Source organism: Panthera tigris, chromosome A2 (genome assembly GCF_018350195.1).
Source record: "Panthera tigris isolate Pti1 chromosome A2, P.tigris_Pti1_mat1.1, whole genome shotgun sequence".
NCBI lineage: Eukaryota > Metazoa > Chordata > Mammalia > Carnivora > Felidae > Panthera > Panthera tigris.
The window spans coordinates 10,442,995-10,459,540 of NC_056661.1; the positions used below are offsets into that span (position 1 = coordinate 10,442,995).

Here is a 16,546-nt window from a genome sequence, read left to right on the forward strand (position 1 = left end):
GATGAGACAGAGAGAGACAGAGAGAGAGGGAGAGAGAGAAAGGGAGAGAAAGAGAGAGAATCACAAGCAGGCTCCACAACTCAGCACAGAGCCCAATGTGGATTTCAACCTCACAAACTGTGAGATCACCATCTGAGCTAATATCAAGATGTTCAACTGACTGAGCCACTAAGGTGCCCCAATATTAAGCCTTTTAATCCACTAACATAGAATGTTTTCCTAGTTATTCAGGGTCTTTCATTTACTTCAAAAAATATTTTTGTACTTTTCCCTGATAAAAGTCTTGAACCTCCTTGGGTAAATTTATTCCTAATATTTTGTTGAAGATTCTTTTACATCCATGTTCATAAGAAATATTGGTCTATTGTTTTCTTTAATGGCTGTATCTGTTTGTTTGTTTTTAAATCAGAGTGATGTTGGCTTCATAACATTATTTAAGTAGTATTCCTTCCTCTTCCATTTTTGGATGAGTTCATAAAGGATTCTTGTTAATTCTTACTTAAATGGTTGGCAGAATTCACCGGTAACGCCGTCTGGTCGAGGCTTTTCATTTTGGGGAATTTTTGATTAGTGATTTGTTCTTTTTGCCTGTTATAGGTCTGTTTGGACTTTAGTTATTTTTCAGTTACTTTTGTAGTTTGTGTGTCTCTAGGAATTTGTTAATTTCATCGAGGTTATCCAATTTGTTCGTGTGTAGTTGCTCATAGAATTTTCTTACAATCCTTTATAAATTCAGTGTGTGTGTGTGTGTGTGTGTATGTATGTATGTAAACACATATAAATGATAGTATTATTGTAACCACTACAGCCACAAATACTATCCTAACTCCCTTAATAACTCTGACATCTCATAGACCTGTCCCTGAAGGTGCAAGAACAAGGAGACAGAAATGTCACCTTGAGTCTGAACCAGGCAAAGATGCTGCTGAGCTTGGATGAGGTGCATGGATCTAGTGACTCAGGTAACGGCCGAGATGGGAGGTCACAAGACGCCCAAGGACGTGACAAACGGGGACCTGAAGCTTACGGGGTGGTAGGGGGCAGAGTGGGGCCACAAAGGGTCCATCTGAGGAAGAAGGGGCCCTGGTGGGCACCCCGAGGTATCCACATTGGCCTTGTCCTGCAGGTCCTTCTGTGGTGGGCCTCGTCTCCACTCCAGGGTTGGGCAAGTTACTGGCCAAGGCGCCCCTGGTCCTGGACCCTAAGCAGCAGGCACTTCTGCGTGAACGCAAGGAATGGCTGGGAGAGGTCTCCCCTGTCCTGCTCTCAGATGTCGTCTCTGCCTTTGTGAGCAACAAGGACACCCAGAACCTCAGCTTCCCCGTCACCTTCATCTTCTCCCACCGCGTGAGTCCTGGTGGAATGGGGCTGTGGCTGGGCAAGGAACTGGTCTGGGTCCGGGGCTCAGCCTCACTGTCGAGATCACCCTTTGTGTCCTGGGGGCCTCCTCCGTGGGCGCCTCCTTCCCCCAGGAAAGCCCTTTGCAAACCAGCTTTGGATAAGAGTCTCCAGCTCCCACCGACGCTCTCTTCCTACAGTCGGTGACGCCCGGGCCAACGCAGAAGGCGTTCTGTGTCTTCTGGGAGCACAGTCAGGATGGAGGCGGTCATTGGTCCACCACGGGCTGCGAGATGGTGGTCACCAGAGACGCCAGCACCACCTGCCAGTGCTCCCACCTCAGCAGCTTTGCCGTCCTCATGGCCCACGGCCACGTGCAGGTGAGATCCCTGAGAGAGGCTGCTTTCCACGTCTATCGCTCTCGAACATGTTTCCCCACATGTAGGAGCTTAAAGAAACATAAATTTATGTCTCGTGGTTTCTGTGGGACGAGAATCGGGCGTAGCGTAGCTGAGTTGCCTGCTCTGGGTCTTACAAGGTTGAGACCATTGAGTCAGCCAAAGCTGCATTCTTGTCGGAGGCCTGGGGTCCTCCTGTGAGCTCCCTGGTTGCTGGCAGAATTCCGTTCCTTGCAGTTGTAGGACTGGGGTTCCACTTTCTTTCCGGCTGCGAGCAGGGGACCCTGCTCAGCTCCTAGGGGCTACCTGCATTCCTTCTCTCTAGGCCCTCACACAGTGTATCAACATTTCTGTCCAGAGGCCAGCAGGAGAAGCTCCCTCACTTCAAACGCCCTCAAACTTTGAATCCTTTTCTCTAGGAAGAGCCTAGAGCTTTGAGAGCTCACTGATTAGACCAGGCCTACCCAGGGTGATGAAATTCCTCTTAAAGTCAACTGATATAGGACCTGTGACTGTGATGTCCTTTTTGCTGGGTCCCAGAAGGAGGATCCCGTGCTGGTTGTCATCACCTACGTGGGGCTGGGCCTCTCTCTGCTGTGCCTCCTCCTGGCAGCCCTCACCTTCCTCCTGTGCAAAGCCATCCAGAACACCAGCACCTCGCTGCACCTGCAGCTCTCCATCTGCCTCTTCCTGGCCCACCTGCTCTTCCTCACGGCCATCGACCAGACCAAGATCAAGGTACCGACACTGTCACAGAGGACCCCCTGCCCTGAGCCACGGGATGCTCAGTTCGTGGAGCCCTGCTGCACTGATACCTTAATAAAATGGCCTTGGGTGACAGGGAGGCTGGAGGGGTAAATAGCCTATTTCATGTTGACTGATGAAACAGAAGACAATCCTCTCTCAACAACTCGACCCTATATATATACGAGTTCTCCTCGCTGGAAGGTATGGGAGGGGTCCTGGGGCCACCCTCCTCCCTGACAGTCCCTCCTGGTGACTCCTTCCTCCTCCCCCAGCTGCTGTGCGCCATCATCGCGGGGGCCTTACACTATCTCTACCTGGCCTCCTTCACCTGGATGCTGTTGGAGGGTCTACACCTCTTCCTCACGGCACGCAACCTGATGGTGGTCAACTACTCCAGTGTGAGCAGGTTCATGAAGAGACTCATGTTCCCTGTGGGCTATGGAGTCCCGGCTCTAATCGTGGCCATTTCTGCTGCATCCAGACCTTCCCTTTATGGATCACCCACCAGGTAAGTGCAAATTCCCACTACCCCTATCTTCTCCAGCAGGATCATGGCCACCACCAGAACGAGAGGAGTATTTTTTATTATGCCCAAGCAGAACACAGAGAAGACATGCTAAGTAATCATCCTTAGGACATCTTTCTGGTGGGAAGTTATAAGTTAAGCAGAATGTCTTTAAATTTCTGTCCTTTGAATAGCAAGACTGAAATCAAGAGACGCGTTTAGGGCATCATTAAAAAAATAGAATCTACTTCTCTCTCCAAATCCTTTAAGATGTTCCAGTTTTTTAAAAATTTGGAGTTATAGAGCTGATTTATGTAATCAAGTAATAGATTTTTATATCACGGTTAAGATATACAAGGTACTTACTTTATGCCATGAATTTTTCTAGCCATTTTTGTATGCATTAACTCGGTGAATACTCACACTAAAACTATGAAGTAGGCAGAGCCATTTGCCCCGTATTACAGGTGAGTAAACCGAGCCACACGTAATCTCATTAAATGCCCCAAGGGGAATGGCTAATAAGTGGCAGAACTAGGATTCAAATCCAGCGAGTCAAGCTTTAGAGTTTGTACTCTGACATTTCCACCGTTAATGCTTGGTTTCACGTTTTTACATTTTTCTGGAAGTATATTTCACATACCCTAAAATTGACTCTTGGAAAGTGTACAGATTAGTGTTTTTTAGAATGATCATAGAGTTATGTATGCGTCACCAGAACATGCAGACATGACTGGAACACCTTCAACCCCCTAGAAGAAACCTCACACACAATAACATTCCCTCCTCAGTCCTGTTACCCTCTTCTACCCCAGCCCCCTGGGCCACCACTAATCTACCTTCTGTCTCTAGGGATCTGCCTTTTCTGGAAATTTGACTTAAGTGAAATCATACCTGTGGTCTCTTGCGACTGGATTCTTTCACTTCGTAGGATGCTTTCAAGGCTCATCCATGTTGTAGCAAGTATCATGACTTCATTCCTTGTGGTTCCTTGCTGCTGCTGGTGGTGTTTTGTAAATAATATTCCATTATACAGATATACTGCATTTTTTCAATCTATCATTTGAGAGGCTCTTGGATTGTTTCCATTTTTTTTTTTTTAAAAGGAGGCTTCATGCCCAGAGCAGGGCTTGAACTCACGACCCTGAAATCAAGACCTGAGCTGAGGTCAAGAGTCGGACGCTTAGCCAACTGAGCCACTCAGGCGCCCCAGGTTGTTTCCATTTTTGCCATTATGAGTGATGCTGCTATAAATATACATGTGTAAGTTTTCGTGTCAACATATGTTTTCTTTTGTTTTGGATATAAGGATCACCTTGCAGATCTATGTTTAGCACTTTGACAAACTGTCATCTGTTTCTCCAAGTGTCTGCCCCAGTTTCTGTTCACACAAGCCACGTGTGAGGGTTCTAACTGCTCTGCATTGTCATAGGCCCTGGGTCTGGAGTTCTCGCTTGTCCAGAAAGAGAGTGGATGCAGGATTAAAATGCGAGAGAGGCTAATGTCCGGGAGGAGACAAGAGCCCCAAGCAAGGGTCCTTGCTCTGTTTTTATTAGGATCAGAAGGCTTACAGGCATGATGGACGTGCACAAAGAAATGAAACTGTGAACATTACCTCATGGGCGTGAGGAAAAGGGGGTTTTGAAGATATGCGGTGGTAGGGGTTGGGTCAATACAACACAAAGTCCTGGAGCCAAGCAGGTGGTTGTTTACAGCAGACATGAAACGCCACATCTGTTTACCTAAACTTGCCTAGGGCACAAGAAAGAAAGAACATGCTACCTCAGGGTCAACGAGGCATGTTTCTTTTGCTAATTAGCTCCATTCTGGGCAACTTCGCCTTACTGAGGTCTATAGCCCTGTTTACCTGTTTACCTATTTGGGTCCTTCCTTTCTTGGAAAGCAGCTTTCTGCTATTGTACTAAGTTGGGAGGCATTTCCACCCTGAATACCTAATCTTGTTTACCTATTCTTGGATACATTCATCCTCTGGCTTTCTATTTCCTTATGCCTTGTTAACCCATCGGTGCAAGCTCAGGGATTCTTAAGCTTATTCCCCACACTCTGCCTCATCAACACTTATTTTCTGCATTTTTAATATTAGCCTTCTGCATGAGTTTTAAGTGTTCTTTCATTGTGGTTCAGACTTGCAATTCCCCAATAACTAGTGATGCTGAGTGGCTTTTCACGTGTTTATTGACCATTTGCATATCTTCTTTGGAGGAACACCTTTTCAAACCTTTTGTCCATTTAAAAAAAACATTTTTTTTAAAGCTTATTTTTATTTTTGAGACAGAGAAAGACAGAGCATGAATGGGGGAGGGTCAGAGAGAGGGAGACACAGAATCTGAAGCAGGCTCCAGGCTCTGAGCTGTCAACACAGAGCCCGACGCGGGGCTCGAACTCACGGACTGTGAGATCGTGACCTGAGCCGAAGTTGGATGCTTAACCGACAGAGCCACCCAGGTGCCCCACCTTTTGTCCATTTTTAAATTCGGTTATTTGTCATCTTGCTGAGTTTTTGAGTTCTTAGTATATTCCGGATGGTAGTGCCTCATCAATTTGTGATTTGCAGATATTTTCTACCTCTCCATGTCTTTTCACTTTCTTGCAAAGTGAAAAGTTTAAAGCAGAGAAGTTTTTTAATTTTGATGAAGTCCACTTAGTTTTTCTTTTGTTGTGCTTAGGATTTTTGTGCTTTTTGTGCTTAGGATTTTGTATCTAAAAAACCATTGTGCAACCTAATATCCCTACCTTCCTTTCCTCCTCCTTTTTATTATTGCTGTCATAAAAATTATATCTTTGTACCTTACAAGCCCATTGACACAGTTTTAAAAGTATTGCTTTGCGTGGTTATCTTTTAACACAGGAGAAGAAAAGGATTACAAACAAAAATATACTTCAGTGTCTTTCGTAATACCCACATAGTTACTTTTATTGGTGCTCTTTATTTCTTTGTTTGGATTGAAGTTACTCTCTAGTCTCCTTTCATATCAGCCTGACTTATTTAGGGTTTCTTGTGACCAATTAGCAAACAAGAATGATCTTATTTTTATCTTGAAATGCCTTCATTTCTTCATTTCTCAAGGAGAATTTAGCTGGATACAGAAGTCTTGGTTGACCATCATTTTTTTTTTTTTTTGATACCTTGAAGATGATATTCCACTGCCTTCTCCATGATCTCAGGCAAGAAGTCACTTGTTAATCTTATTTGAGGGTCCCTTGTACATGAAAAATCAACTTTCTCCTGCCACTTTAAAGATTTTGTCTTTGCCTTTTTTCAATAGGTCTATGATGCGTTTCAGTGCGGATCTCTTTGAATTTATTCCACTTGTAGTTCCTTGAGCTTCACCTTTGGGAAGTTTTTAGCCATTCATTCTTTAAGTATTTTTCTGCCCTTTTTGCTTTGTCTTCTGGGATTCCAACTGTGTATGTGTTGGAGCACTTGTCCTATGCCATAAATCTCTTGAGGTTCTGTTCATTTTTCTTCATCCTATTTTCTTTCTGTTCCTCAGACTGCGTAGTTTCTGTTGATGTATATTCAAATTTATTTATTTTTTTTCTTTTACCAGCTCAAATCTGTTGTTGAGCCCTTCTGGTGAATTTCTCACTTCAGTTTTTGTATTTCTCAACTCTAGAGTTTCTATTTGGTTCCATACAGAATATCTATTGCTTTATTCATATCCCTTATTTGGTGAAACATTGTTGTCCTACTTTTCTTTCATTTTTCAGAAATGGTTTTGTGTTTTTAATATATTTGTAATAACTGATGTAAAGACTTTATCTACAAGATTCGAAGTCTGTGCCTTCTCAGAGATGCTTTCTTTTGACTGATTTTTTTCCTCTGTGTATGTTGCACATTTTCCTGTTTCTTTGGGTATATTATACTTTTTTGTGAAAACTCAATATTTTAGATAATATATTGTAATCCTGCTGTTTCAGTTTCCTCCACCCTTCAAGATATGTTGTTATTTCTGGTTTGTTGGTGTCTTTGTTTGTTTGTTTAGTGACTTTCCTGGATTAATTCTGTAGATTGGCCATTCCTTGCAGTGTGTGTTCCCTGAGTTCTCTGCTAGCTTTTTTAAAGTTCTTATTTTTGTTTTTAATCATGGGTTCCTAGGGTGTTGGTCGCACCTGGGTCAGTTTATTTAGTGGCCACCAACTGTTTGTTCTGGAAGATTTCCTTAAATGCTTTGCCTATATACTTTGCATTCTTCTAAAAAGGTATCTGTGTGAGAAGACCGCACCTTCAAACTTCAGGAAGTTTACATAACAGTCTTAGCTTTCACTTTCTGATTGCACAAAGCCTCAAGGTCAGACAGAGGTCAGAGACTAGTGCTTTCTTTTCTCCCCATGCCTTTTTTGAGTGGAGCCATACCCTTATGCATCCTCAGATTTGCAGGAATATTTCAGAGATTTTCAAAAATATTCATCGTCCTTGAGTGGTCCAGTATTTCCTTTTAAATTCCCAGACAAGTTCTTTTTTTTTTTTTTTTTTTTTTTAATGTTTATTTATTTTTGAGACAGAGAGAGACAGAGCGTGAACGGGGGAGGGTCAGAGAGAGAGGGAGACACAGAATCCGAAACAGGCTCCAGGCTCTGAGCTGTCAGCACAGAGCCCGACGCGGGGCTCGAACTCACGGACTGCGAGATCATGGCCTGAGCTGAAGTCGACCGCTTAACCGACTGAGCCACCCAGGCGCCCCCCGGACAAGTTCTTTTGATCCCACCTGAAATCACAGCCTTAGGCAGCTGGGAATGGGGCCATAATTTGTTATTGTATTGATAATGCCCCAGAGTCAGCTCTCCTCTCCCCCATGATTTCTCAGTCGAATCAAATAGGCACCGAATTTAGAGAATAAAGAGTTAGGAAACTACAGAGTTAGAAAAAAACTTGGTTGTGTTCTGGGGGTGATGATGATGTATTTCATGGAGCTTCCAAAATAGTCAGATCTCTCTGCTGTCTTCAACGTTGTCAACTTCTGGCTGCTGCACCACTAAGCTGGGGAGAGACAGAACTGAGATAGCTCTGAGTTAAAACATCCCAGACTCCTTTCTCCCCACAATCTTATTGAGGTTCAGTAGTGTCTCTTGGTTAGACTATTTTTCAACTTGTTCTGTGGTGCTGGGTAATTGCCACAGTTCCGAAGTGGTTGGTTTTAGTTGTTTTGCTTGTATCTTTGCTGTTTTAGAAGGAGAGCAAGTTCATCAAGGTCCTTACTCCTCCACTCAGGAGGTCAGTTCCCAGAACATGCACTATTAACCACAACGTGCTGCTAAAACGTATGCTCACCTGATTCACCTGAGCTGTCTCCAGGTGTCTTTCTTGGACACTGTAGTTCTTTCTTGCTTACATTCTTTTTCGTCTATACTTCACTTGTCCTGAAATGGCCTAGCAAACTGTCCATTGCTCTTTTCATTTTAAAAATTTTTTTTCATGCTTTTTAAAGTTTATTTTTGAGACAGAGAGGGACAGAGCACGAGTGGGGAAGGGACAGAGAAAGAGGGAGACGTGGAATCCGAAGCAGGCTCCGGGCTCTGAGCTGTCAGCACAGAGCCCAATGTGGGGCTCGAACTCATGGACCATGAGATCAAGACCTGAGCCAGAGTTGGTTGCTTACCCAACTGAGCCACCCAGGTGCACCTGTCCACTGTTCTGAAATGCCCTGCTCACTCTCTACTTTACCCTAATGTAGGATCAAAAGTGAATTCTGTCACTGTCAGTAAAATCTTCAGCAATAGGCCTAAGCTCTCTATGCATTAATTACCAATGTGTGGTCATAAGAGAATATCTGTTTTGTGCTGGGGTTAAAATTAAATCAAACAACTCACCAACAAAAGACAAATAGCTCAAGTTAAAAATGGACAAAATAGGGGCCCTTGGCTGGCTCCGTTGGAAAAGCATGCGACTCTTGATCTTGAGGTCATGAATTCAAGCCCCCATGAGGGGCTATAGAGATTATTTGAATAAACAAATGAACTCAAAAGTGGACAAAATATTTTAATAGACATTTCTCCAAAGATAGGTAAATGGCCAATAAGTACACGAAAAGATGCTCACTAGCCTTAGTCATCAGGAAAATGCAAGTCAGAAACTGTAAATGAGATATTACTTTATACCTATTAGTTGAAATGGTTAAAAAAAAGACAATAAACACTACTTGCAAGGATGTGGAAAATTCGGAACACTCCTACATTGCTGGTTGGAATGTAAATGGTGCGGTCACTTTGGAACACAGTTTGACAGTTTCTCACAGGGTTAAATATAGAGCTACCACGACCAACCAACACCACTCCTGGGTACATACCCCAAACAAATGAAAACATAGGTTCACACATGGGGCGTCTCAGTGGCTCATTTGGTTAAGCAGGTCAGGTCGTCATCTCCCGCTTTGTGAGGTTGAGCCTTGTGTTGGGCTCTGTGCTGACAGCAGAGGGCCTGCTTGGGATTCTTTCTCTCTCTCTCTCTCTCTCTCTCTCTCTCTCTCTCTCTCAAAAGAAATAAACTTAAAAAAATCAACCTTGTACGAGACGCCTGGGTGGCTCGGTCGGTTAAGCCTCCGACTTCAGCTCAGGTCATGATCTCACGGCTCGTGAGTTCAAGCCCCGCGTGGGGCTCTGGGCTGACGGCTCAGAGCCCGGAGCCTGCTTCCGATTCTGTGTCTCCCTCTCTCTCTCTGCCCCTCCCCCGCTCGTGCTCCGTCTCTCTCTGTCTCTCAAAAGCAAATAAATGTAAAAAACCCCACCAAACCCTTGTACACGAATGCTCATAACAGCAGTATTCAAAATTGGAGACAACTGAAAACAACCGAATGCCCCTCAACTGACGAATGGATAGGCCACGTATGATCTGGCCACACACAGAATATCATTTAGCCGTGAGAAAAAGAATGAGACATATTGTTTTCAGCCATAAATATGTGCTGTGATGTGAACGGACTTTGAAAACACGGCGCTGAATGAAAGAATTCAGTCACGAAAGGCCACATATCGCATGATACTATTTATGTAAAGTGTTCACAGTAGGCAAATCCATTAGGCGAGAAGGCAGATTAACAGTGCCCTGGGGCTCCGGTGGGAGTGGAGTACGAACACAGTGACTGCTTCTGTGCATGAAATGTCTTTTTTTTAAACGATTTTGGCTGAAGTCCTCACGCTTTATTTTTTACTTATTTTTAAAAAAAATGTGTATTTATTTTTGACAGAGAGAGAGAGAGAGCAAAAGCAGGGCGGAGGGCGGAGAGAGAGGGGGACAGAGGATCTGAAGCCGGGGCTCAGCCTCACAAGCCTGGAGGTCACGACCTGAGCTGAAGTCAGACGCTCAGCCCATTGAGCCACCCAGGCGCCCCGGGAACGAAATTTCTCTTAAGGAGTCGCAAATGTCCTCGAGTTAGATTTTGGTGCTGGTCGCACAACTCTGCGAGTATTCTAAGGATCACTGAACTGTGTGGTTTAAATGGGTGAATTTTATGGTATGTAAAAGATATCTCCATAAAGCCATGAAAAACAAAATTAAACTAAGTTGATGGGTTTTGCAGTTTGATGAAAGAAAATTAGATTGAACAGTGCAAGAAAGGCCCCTAAAACCATGTTAGGGATGGCTCACACGACTCTCCCAAACTGTTAACATGTTTGTGGGCCTCTCCCTTGCTCCAACACTGTTTATCTCAGTAACATCATTCACCATTAATATCTCAGCTAAGGGGTGCCTCGATGGCTCAGTTGAGTGTCTGACTCCTGGTTTCGTCTTAGGTCACGACCCTGGGGTGGTGGGATTGAGCCCCAAATCGGGCTCTGTGCTGAGCGCAGAACCTGCTTAAGATTCTCTCTCTCTCTCTCTCTCTCTCTCTCTCTCTCTCTCTCTCTCTCCTTCCACACCTCTCCCTTGCTTGCGCTCTATCTAAAACAAAACAAAACAAAACAAAACAAAACAAAACAAAACAAAACAAAACAACAGAAAAAAAAAACAACTCAACTAAACATATAATTTCCTTAGGGAATCTTCCTTCACCATCCAAATCCCTCAGATTCCAAACTAAGCATGACATCCAATGATACATTCTTATAGCTGCACATTTTTATTGTTACAGTATGTTTAATTATGTGTCTCCTACTCCACGTGAGATTTGTGGGTCTTAAGACTGTTTACTTTCTTTGCCAATGACAGAGCCTGTCACGGAAGAGTCAGTATTTGTTGATGAATGAATGAATGAATGAATGAATTTATATAATTGTTCTACATTCCTCAGGATGAATGCATTTTTTACTCTCTCTCTCTTGCTCAGCTGCTGGCTCCATCCAGCAAAGATGTTTATATGGAGCTTCCTGGGACCAGTCTGTGTCATTATCTCTGTGAGTGATGATGTCAGAGCATCCTTAATGCTCAGCTGAGGGTCATTAGAAGAGCAGAATTATAAGGGGGGGGGGCGGTGACAGGGGCAGGAATGTCCCTGGATTGTCATTTTTTTGGGGGGGGGGTTTGGTTTTCTAAGACTGCTCCTAAAACTATGAGCTCTAACACGGTTACTTAATATGAAAACGCTTAAATGTGGGATTGATGTGGGGCAGGCTGGGAGACAGATAACTGATTGAAATTGTACTCAATAAACCTTCTGTGGTTTCCCGAAGGTCAATTTAGTGTTGTTTTTCATGACCCTCTGGATTTTGCAAAGCAAGCTGTCTTCCCTCAACAACGACGTATCCACCCTCCAGAACACAAGGTAAAGTGGAGGAGAGAGTGACAACCCCACGGGCATAGGTGGTCCAAAGGGCAAAGCCGTGTGCCTCGGTGGTCCTTAGTGTTTCTTCTGAGGGGACCCAGAGTAAAGAGGTGTAGTTGACCTTCTCAGTCAGAAGAGCTGGCACTCTGGCCGAAATGTTCTGTCCATTTCTAGCCCCAGCTTGTTGCTTCCCTCAGCAACAGAAAGAATTGACCTTGGTCACTAAACATTCTTTGGACTTTTGCCAGGGAATCCTAGGACGAAGGTGCAGGGAACATTTATGTTCCCACGAAGCACTTAGAAAAACCTGTGGCTGTTTCCACAGCCCAGCCTCCACTTGCTGCCCCGCTCAGTGCAGGCTCCTTCTCACCCCTGTTCCCGTCCTTTCTCCGGAGAAAATCCTAGCCAGTGTCGAATCTTCTGGGAGGCGAGGGCAATCCTTTGTTCCAGCAACCTTTGTGCAGATTTAATGCTATTTCTTCCACATTCCTACCGTTATCCTTTCCAAATGAAAAGAGAAATCTTGCCTTTTTTTTTTTTAATTTTTTTTTAACGTTTTATTTATTTTTGAGACAGGGAGAGACAGAGCATGAACAGGGGAGGGTCAGAGAGAGGGAGACACAGAATCGGAAACAGGCTCCAGGCTCCGAGCTGTCAGCACAGAGCCCGACGCGGGGCTCAAACTCACGGACCGCGAGATCATGACCTGAGCCGAAGTCGGCCGCTTAACCGACTGAGCCACCCAGGCGCCCCTGTTGTTTTTTTTCAAGTTTATTTATTTATTTTGAGAGAGAGAGAGAAAGAATCCCAAGCAGCCTCCACACTCAGTGTGGGGCTCGAACTCACAAACCACGAGATCACGACCTGAGCTTAAGTCAGCCACTCAATGGGGTCACCCAGGTGCCCCTTGCCTTTGTTATTTTTAATGCTCAGGTCCCAGCACAGAGCCTCCTCGGTGGTGTTGGTTGAATGAATTTCAGGATCTCCAGGGAGCACCGTAAAACTTTTGAAACTTACATTGTGAGGTATCCCTATCCTCCTCAATGCAAATCAAGACACTCTCCTGGTCCCAAGTGGTATTTTGGCTGTGGGGAATCACTGACAGTAAAGATCAGAGCCGATCACAAGTCAGTCTGAGAACTCGTCACCGACAGGGGGTGACGCAGCCTCCGTGGGGCGGGGAGGAGAATGGCTTGCGTTGCTCCCGGTGCATCACGAGCCTCGTCTCTCCTCCTACCCAGGATGCTGACATTCAAAGCGACGGCTCAGCTCCTCATCCTGGGCTGCACGTGGTGTCTGGGCGTCCTGCAGGTGGGGCCAGCTGCCCGCGTCATGGCTTACCTCTTCACCATCATCAACAGCCTGCAGGGAGCGTTCATCTTCCTGGTGTACTGCCTCCTCAGCCGGCAGGTACCACGGTCCGGCCCCCATCCAGGACTCTTCCTGTCCCCGCCCCGCCCAGTGAGCTGACCCAGAGCGTGCTTCGCCCCTGCAGGTCCGGGAGCAGTACGGGAAATGGTTCAGAGGGGTCAGGAAAGCCAAAGCCGAGCCTGAGAATTACACACTGTCCAGCAGGGCCGTGTCTGATGCCTCCACCCCCAACACGGTAGGATCGCCTTCTGCTCCCACAGCCCTTCCCTAACTGATCCGCTTGAGTGCTGTCCTTGTCCAAGTACGGTGCGTGTCACACTGAACAACTTTACACGCAGCGGATAGATGACGCTCTAGGGTGGTTCCCCCTTGGTTTGCGTTTAACTCATGGACTATTACCCACGGTCTCGTTGGAAAGGTTTGTTTAAGACTATATGTTGTTCTTAGTCCTCAGGGAACTGTGTTCCTCTTAACTCTTACACACCAACACTCTTATTACACACCTGCCATGTGGCAGGCATGGCTACCCAAGCAAACAAGAATCAATGATCTGAAGGGGTGATGCGCGTTCTCGTCAGAGCTACATTATCCTTATCCTTTTTCTCTACACCCACCCGTATCGCACAGTCACTGAGCAGAAAAGGCAAAGGCCCAGAAAGGCAACCATGGGGAAGGTTGGTGTGCGTATTTATGAATTAAACAGAAAGAAGTGTTGGCTGGCATTTTGGACTTTCTCACCAGACCGCCTGGTATTTTCCGCACCCTCTACCCACTGCGGAGCCAGGAAGGAACAACAGCAATGGCGTAGGATAATTCGTGGCGATGGCTACCAAGAGCCAACACCTACTGGTTTAGACTTAACCAAGTTCTTTTAAAAAAGTTTTTAAGTGCTTATTTACTTTTGAGAGAGAGACAGAGTCAGAGCGTGAGCAGGGCAGGGACAGAGAGGAGACGCAGGATCCGAAGCAGGCTCCAGGCTCCGAGCTGTCAGCACAGAGCCCTACGCGGGGCTCGAACTCGCAAACCGTGAGATCATGACCTCAGCCGAAGTCGGACGCCCAACCGACTGAGCCACCCAGGCACCCCTTAACCAAATTCTTTTCCTACGTTTTCTCACCTCTTCCACTTTCTGTGAAATCCCTTGGGTCTTCCTTCCCATCTAAAGGAGCCCCCTATGCTGCCAGGAAGTCCTTCTGTGTTTCTCTCTTTACCTTGTTCACCCAACCTCCACTACCACTGGTTCTGCCCCTGAATCTTCTGTCTCTTCCCTCTTTTGCAGGAAATGTTCTCACCACCTGTTTCACAGGGTAAATCAGAGCCCTCACGATGACACCTTGTGAACTCCGTGCCGTTGGCTATTCCAACCAAACATCCTCGTGCATCCTTTTCACATCCCCGTATCATGGATGCGGTCTCTCTCCTGCTCAGTAGAGACTGCTTCCACCTGCTCTTTGGATCCCATCGTCATGCCTTATCAGTTATCTTTAAGTTACTGTTCACACGTTCTCCCTCTCTCCTTCCCCTTCCCTCTGTTACCATCTGGGAATATTCCTCCCATAGTCAAGCAAACATGTTTGGTTCTCTTCTATCTTAAAAAACAGGTACCACTGGGGTGCCTGGGTGGCACAGTCGGTTGAGCGTCCGAGTTTAGCTCAGGCCATGATCTCACAGTTTGTGGGTTCGAGCCCCGTGTCGGGCTCTGTGCTGACAGCTCGGAGCCCGGAGCCTGCCTCGGATTCTGTGTCTCCCTCGCTCTCTGTCCCTCCCCCGCTCGTGCCCTGCCTCTCTCTGTCTCTCAAAAATAAATAAAAATGTTAAAAAAAAATTAAAAGCATGTACTACTTACCTTTTTTTAGCCACAGATTAAGAGCTGACTTTTCTCTCTGTCTCCATTTCCTTGCCTTAAACTCACTCCCTCAACCTAGCAAATATGGTTTCTTTTCCCCGTCATGCCCTGAAACAAACATCTTTTAGACCCACAATGATCTCCATGGCCCTACGTTTTCTCAGAAACTTGTGACACTGATTCTCAGTCCTTTCTCATGAAACACTCCATCCTTATCCCCTCTAGATTCTACTCACATGCCCTTCTCTCTGTATGAGAGAGAGACAGAGCGCGAGCAGAGGAGGGACAGAGAGACAGGGAGACACAGAATCGGAAACAGGCTCCAGGCTCTGAAACATCAGCACAGAGCCTGATGTGGGGCTCAAACTTGTGAACCGTGAGATCATGACCTGAGCTGAAGTCATTTGCCTAACCAACTGAGCCACCCAGGTGCCCCTTCACTGTGCCTCTTTGGAACAAAGGCTTTGCATATATTTCCTCTCCTTGAAACACTCTTTTGTTTTCCTTGACACAAAACTATGGAAGCCCTGAGATCTTAGCTCATGTGTCTATTCCTCTGAGAAGCCTTCTCTTCTCACTCAGATTAGGTCAGATTTTCTTGTTTTCCACTCTCATAGCCCCTAGGCTTTTCCTGCCGAGCATTTGTCAGAGTCATTTTACTCTTGGTGTTTGCTCTTTGATTAGTGTCTGTCCTCCCTCTAGATTTCAGCCCCAGCAGGCACCATGTTGGTTTTCTCCCTAATGTATCCCCAACATTTCACACAGCGTCAGGCATACAGAAATGCTCCGCACATAATTGCTGTGTGGCTGATTAAATTAAATTAAATGAACACACCACAGCTGCAGAAGGGGCAGGAACTTGCTTGTTCGTCAATCTCTTCCCAACTTTCCAAGTGCTCAATAATTATCCAATGAGCAAACAAATGAATGAATAAATGAATGAATGAACTGCCTGACCAGGAGGGGAGTAAAATATTAGAACAAACTACTGATTAGTTTATGACGCCTCTTTCTCTCGGGAATTTCAAGACAATTCTCTGCCCTGTTTTTTTTTTTTTTTTTTTTTAACGTTTATTGATTTTTGAGACAGAGAGAGAGCATGAACAGGGGAGGGTCAGAGAGAGAGGGAGACACAGAATCCGAAACAGGCTCCAGGCTCTGAGCTGTCAGCACAGAGCCTGATGTGGGGCTCGAACCCACGAACCGCGAGATCATGACCTGAGCTGAAGTCAGATGCTTAACCAACTGAGCCACCCAGGCGCCCCTCTGCCCTGTTGTTTTATTATTGACCATCATGTCTCCTTATTGACACCCAAGTATTTCCTTATGACCCAAGAGCATCGTGTAGATCTTAGTTCTCCAACTGAAACAGGTCTGGAATGAAATACCAGCTCTATCAAGGGCTTGCTATGTGAACTTGGTCAAATCGGTAAACATCTAAAATCTTTCACTGCCTCCTTCCTCTCTTCCATACACATGAGACAGTTTTCTTGGGTTCACTCAACTGGAACGAATTACTTGCTTCCACTTGCAGGCTTTCAGGTGCCTCATGCTTTGGTGGAAGGGGGCTGAACATCCCCCCCCCCACACACACACACACTGTGAACGTTTTTTCAGCCAA

General features: G+C 45.6%; 1 protein-coding gene across 4 annotated transcripts in view; it reads left to right on the forward strand.

The window, feature by feature from the left end:
- The window catches only part of ADGRE2 (adhesion G protein-coupled receptor E2), a 31,482-nt gene that overhangs the window by 11,647 nt on the left and 3,289 nt on the right, over positions 1-16,546 (forward strand). For 3 of the 4 annotated variants that reach the window (XM_042978416.1, XM_042978418.1, XM_015544736.2), the window contains 10 exons: positions 855-962; positions 1,127-1,347; positions 1,539-1,718; positions 2,277-2,474; positions 2,756-2,991; positions 11,274-11,340; positions 11,617-11,708; positions 12,950-13,118; positions 13,204-13,314; positions 14,359-14,748. In XM_042978416.1, the coding sequence (XP_042834350.1) occupies positions 855-962; positions 1,127-1,347; positions 1,539-1,718; positions 2,277-2,474; positions 2,756-2,991; positions 11,274-11,340; positions 11,617-11,708; positions 12,950-13,118; positions 13,204-13,314; positions 14,359-14,409 (1,433 nt within the window). In that variant the 3' untranslated portion in view covers positions 14,410-14,748. Of the gene's footprint in view, positions 1-854; positions 963-1,126; positions 1,348-1,538; positions 1,719-2,276; positions 2,475-2,755; positions 2,992-11,273; positions 11,341-11,616; positions 11,709-12,949; positions 13,119-13,203; positions 13,315-14,358; positions 14,749-16,546 lie in introns of those variants that run through there. The other variant, XM_042978417.1, reaches the window with a different exon arrangement.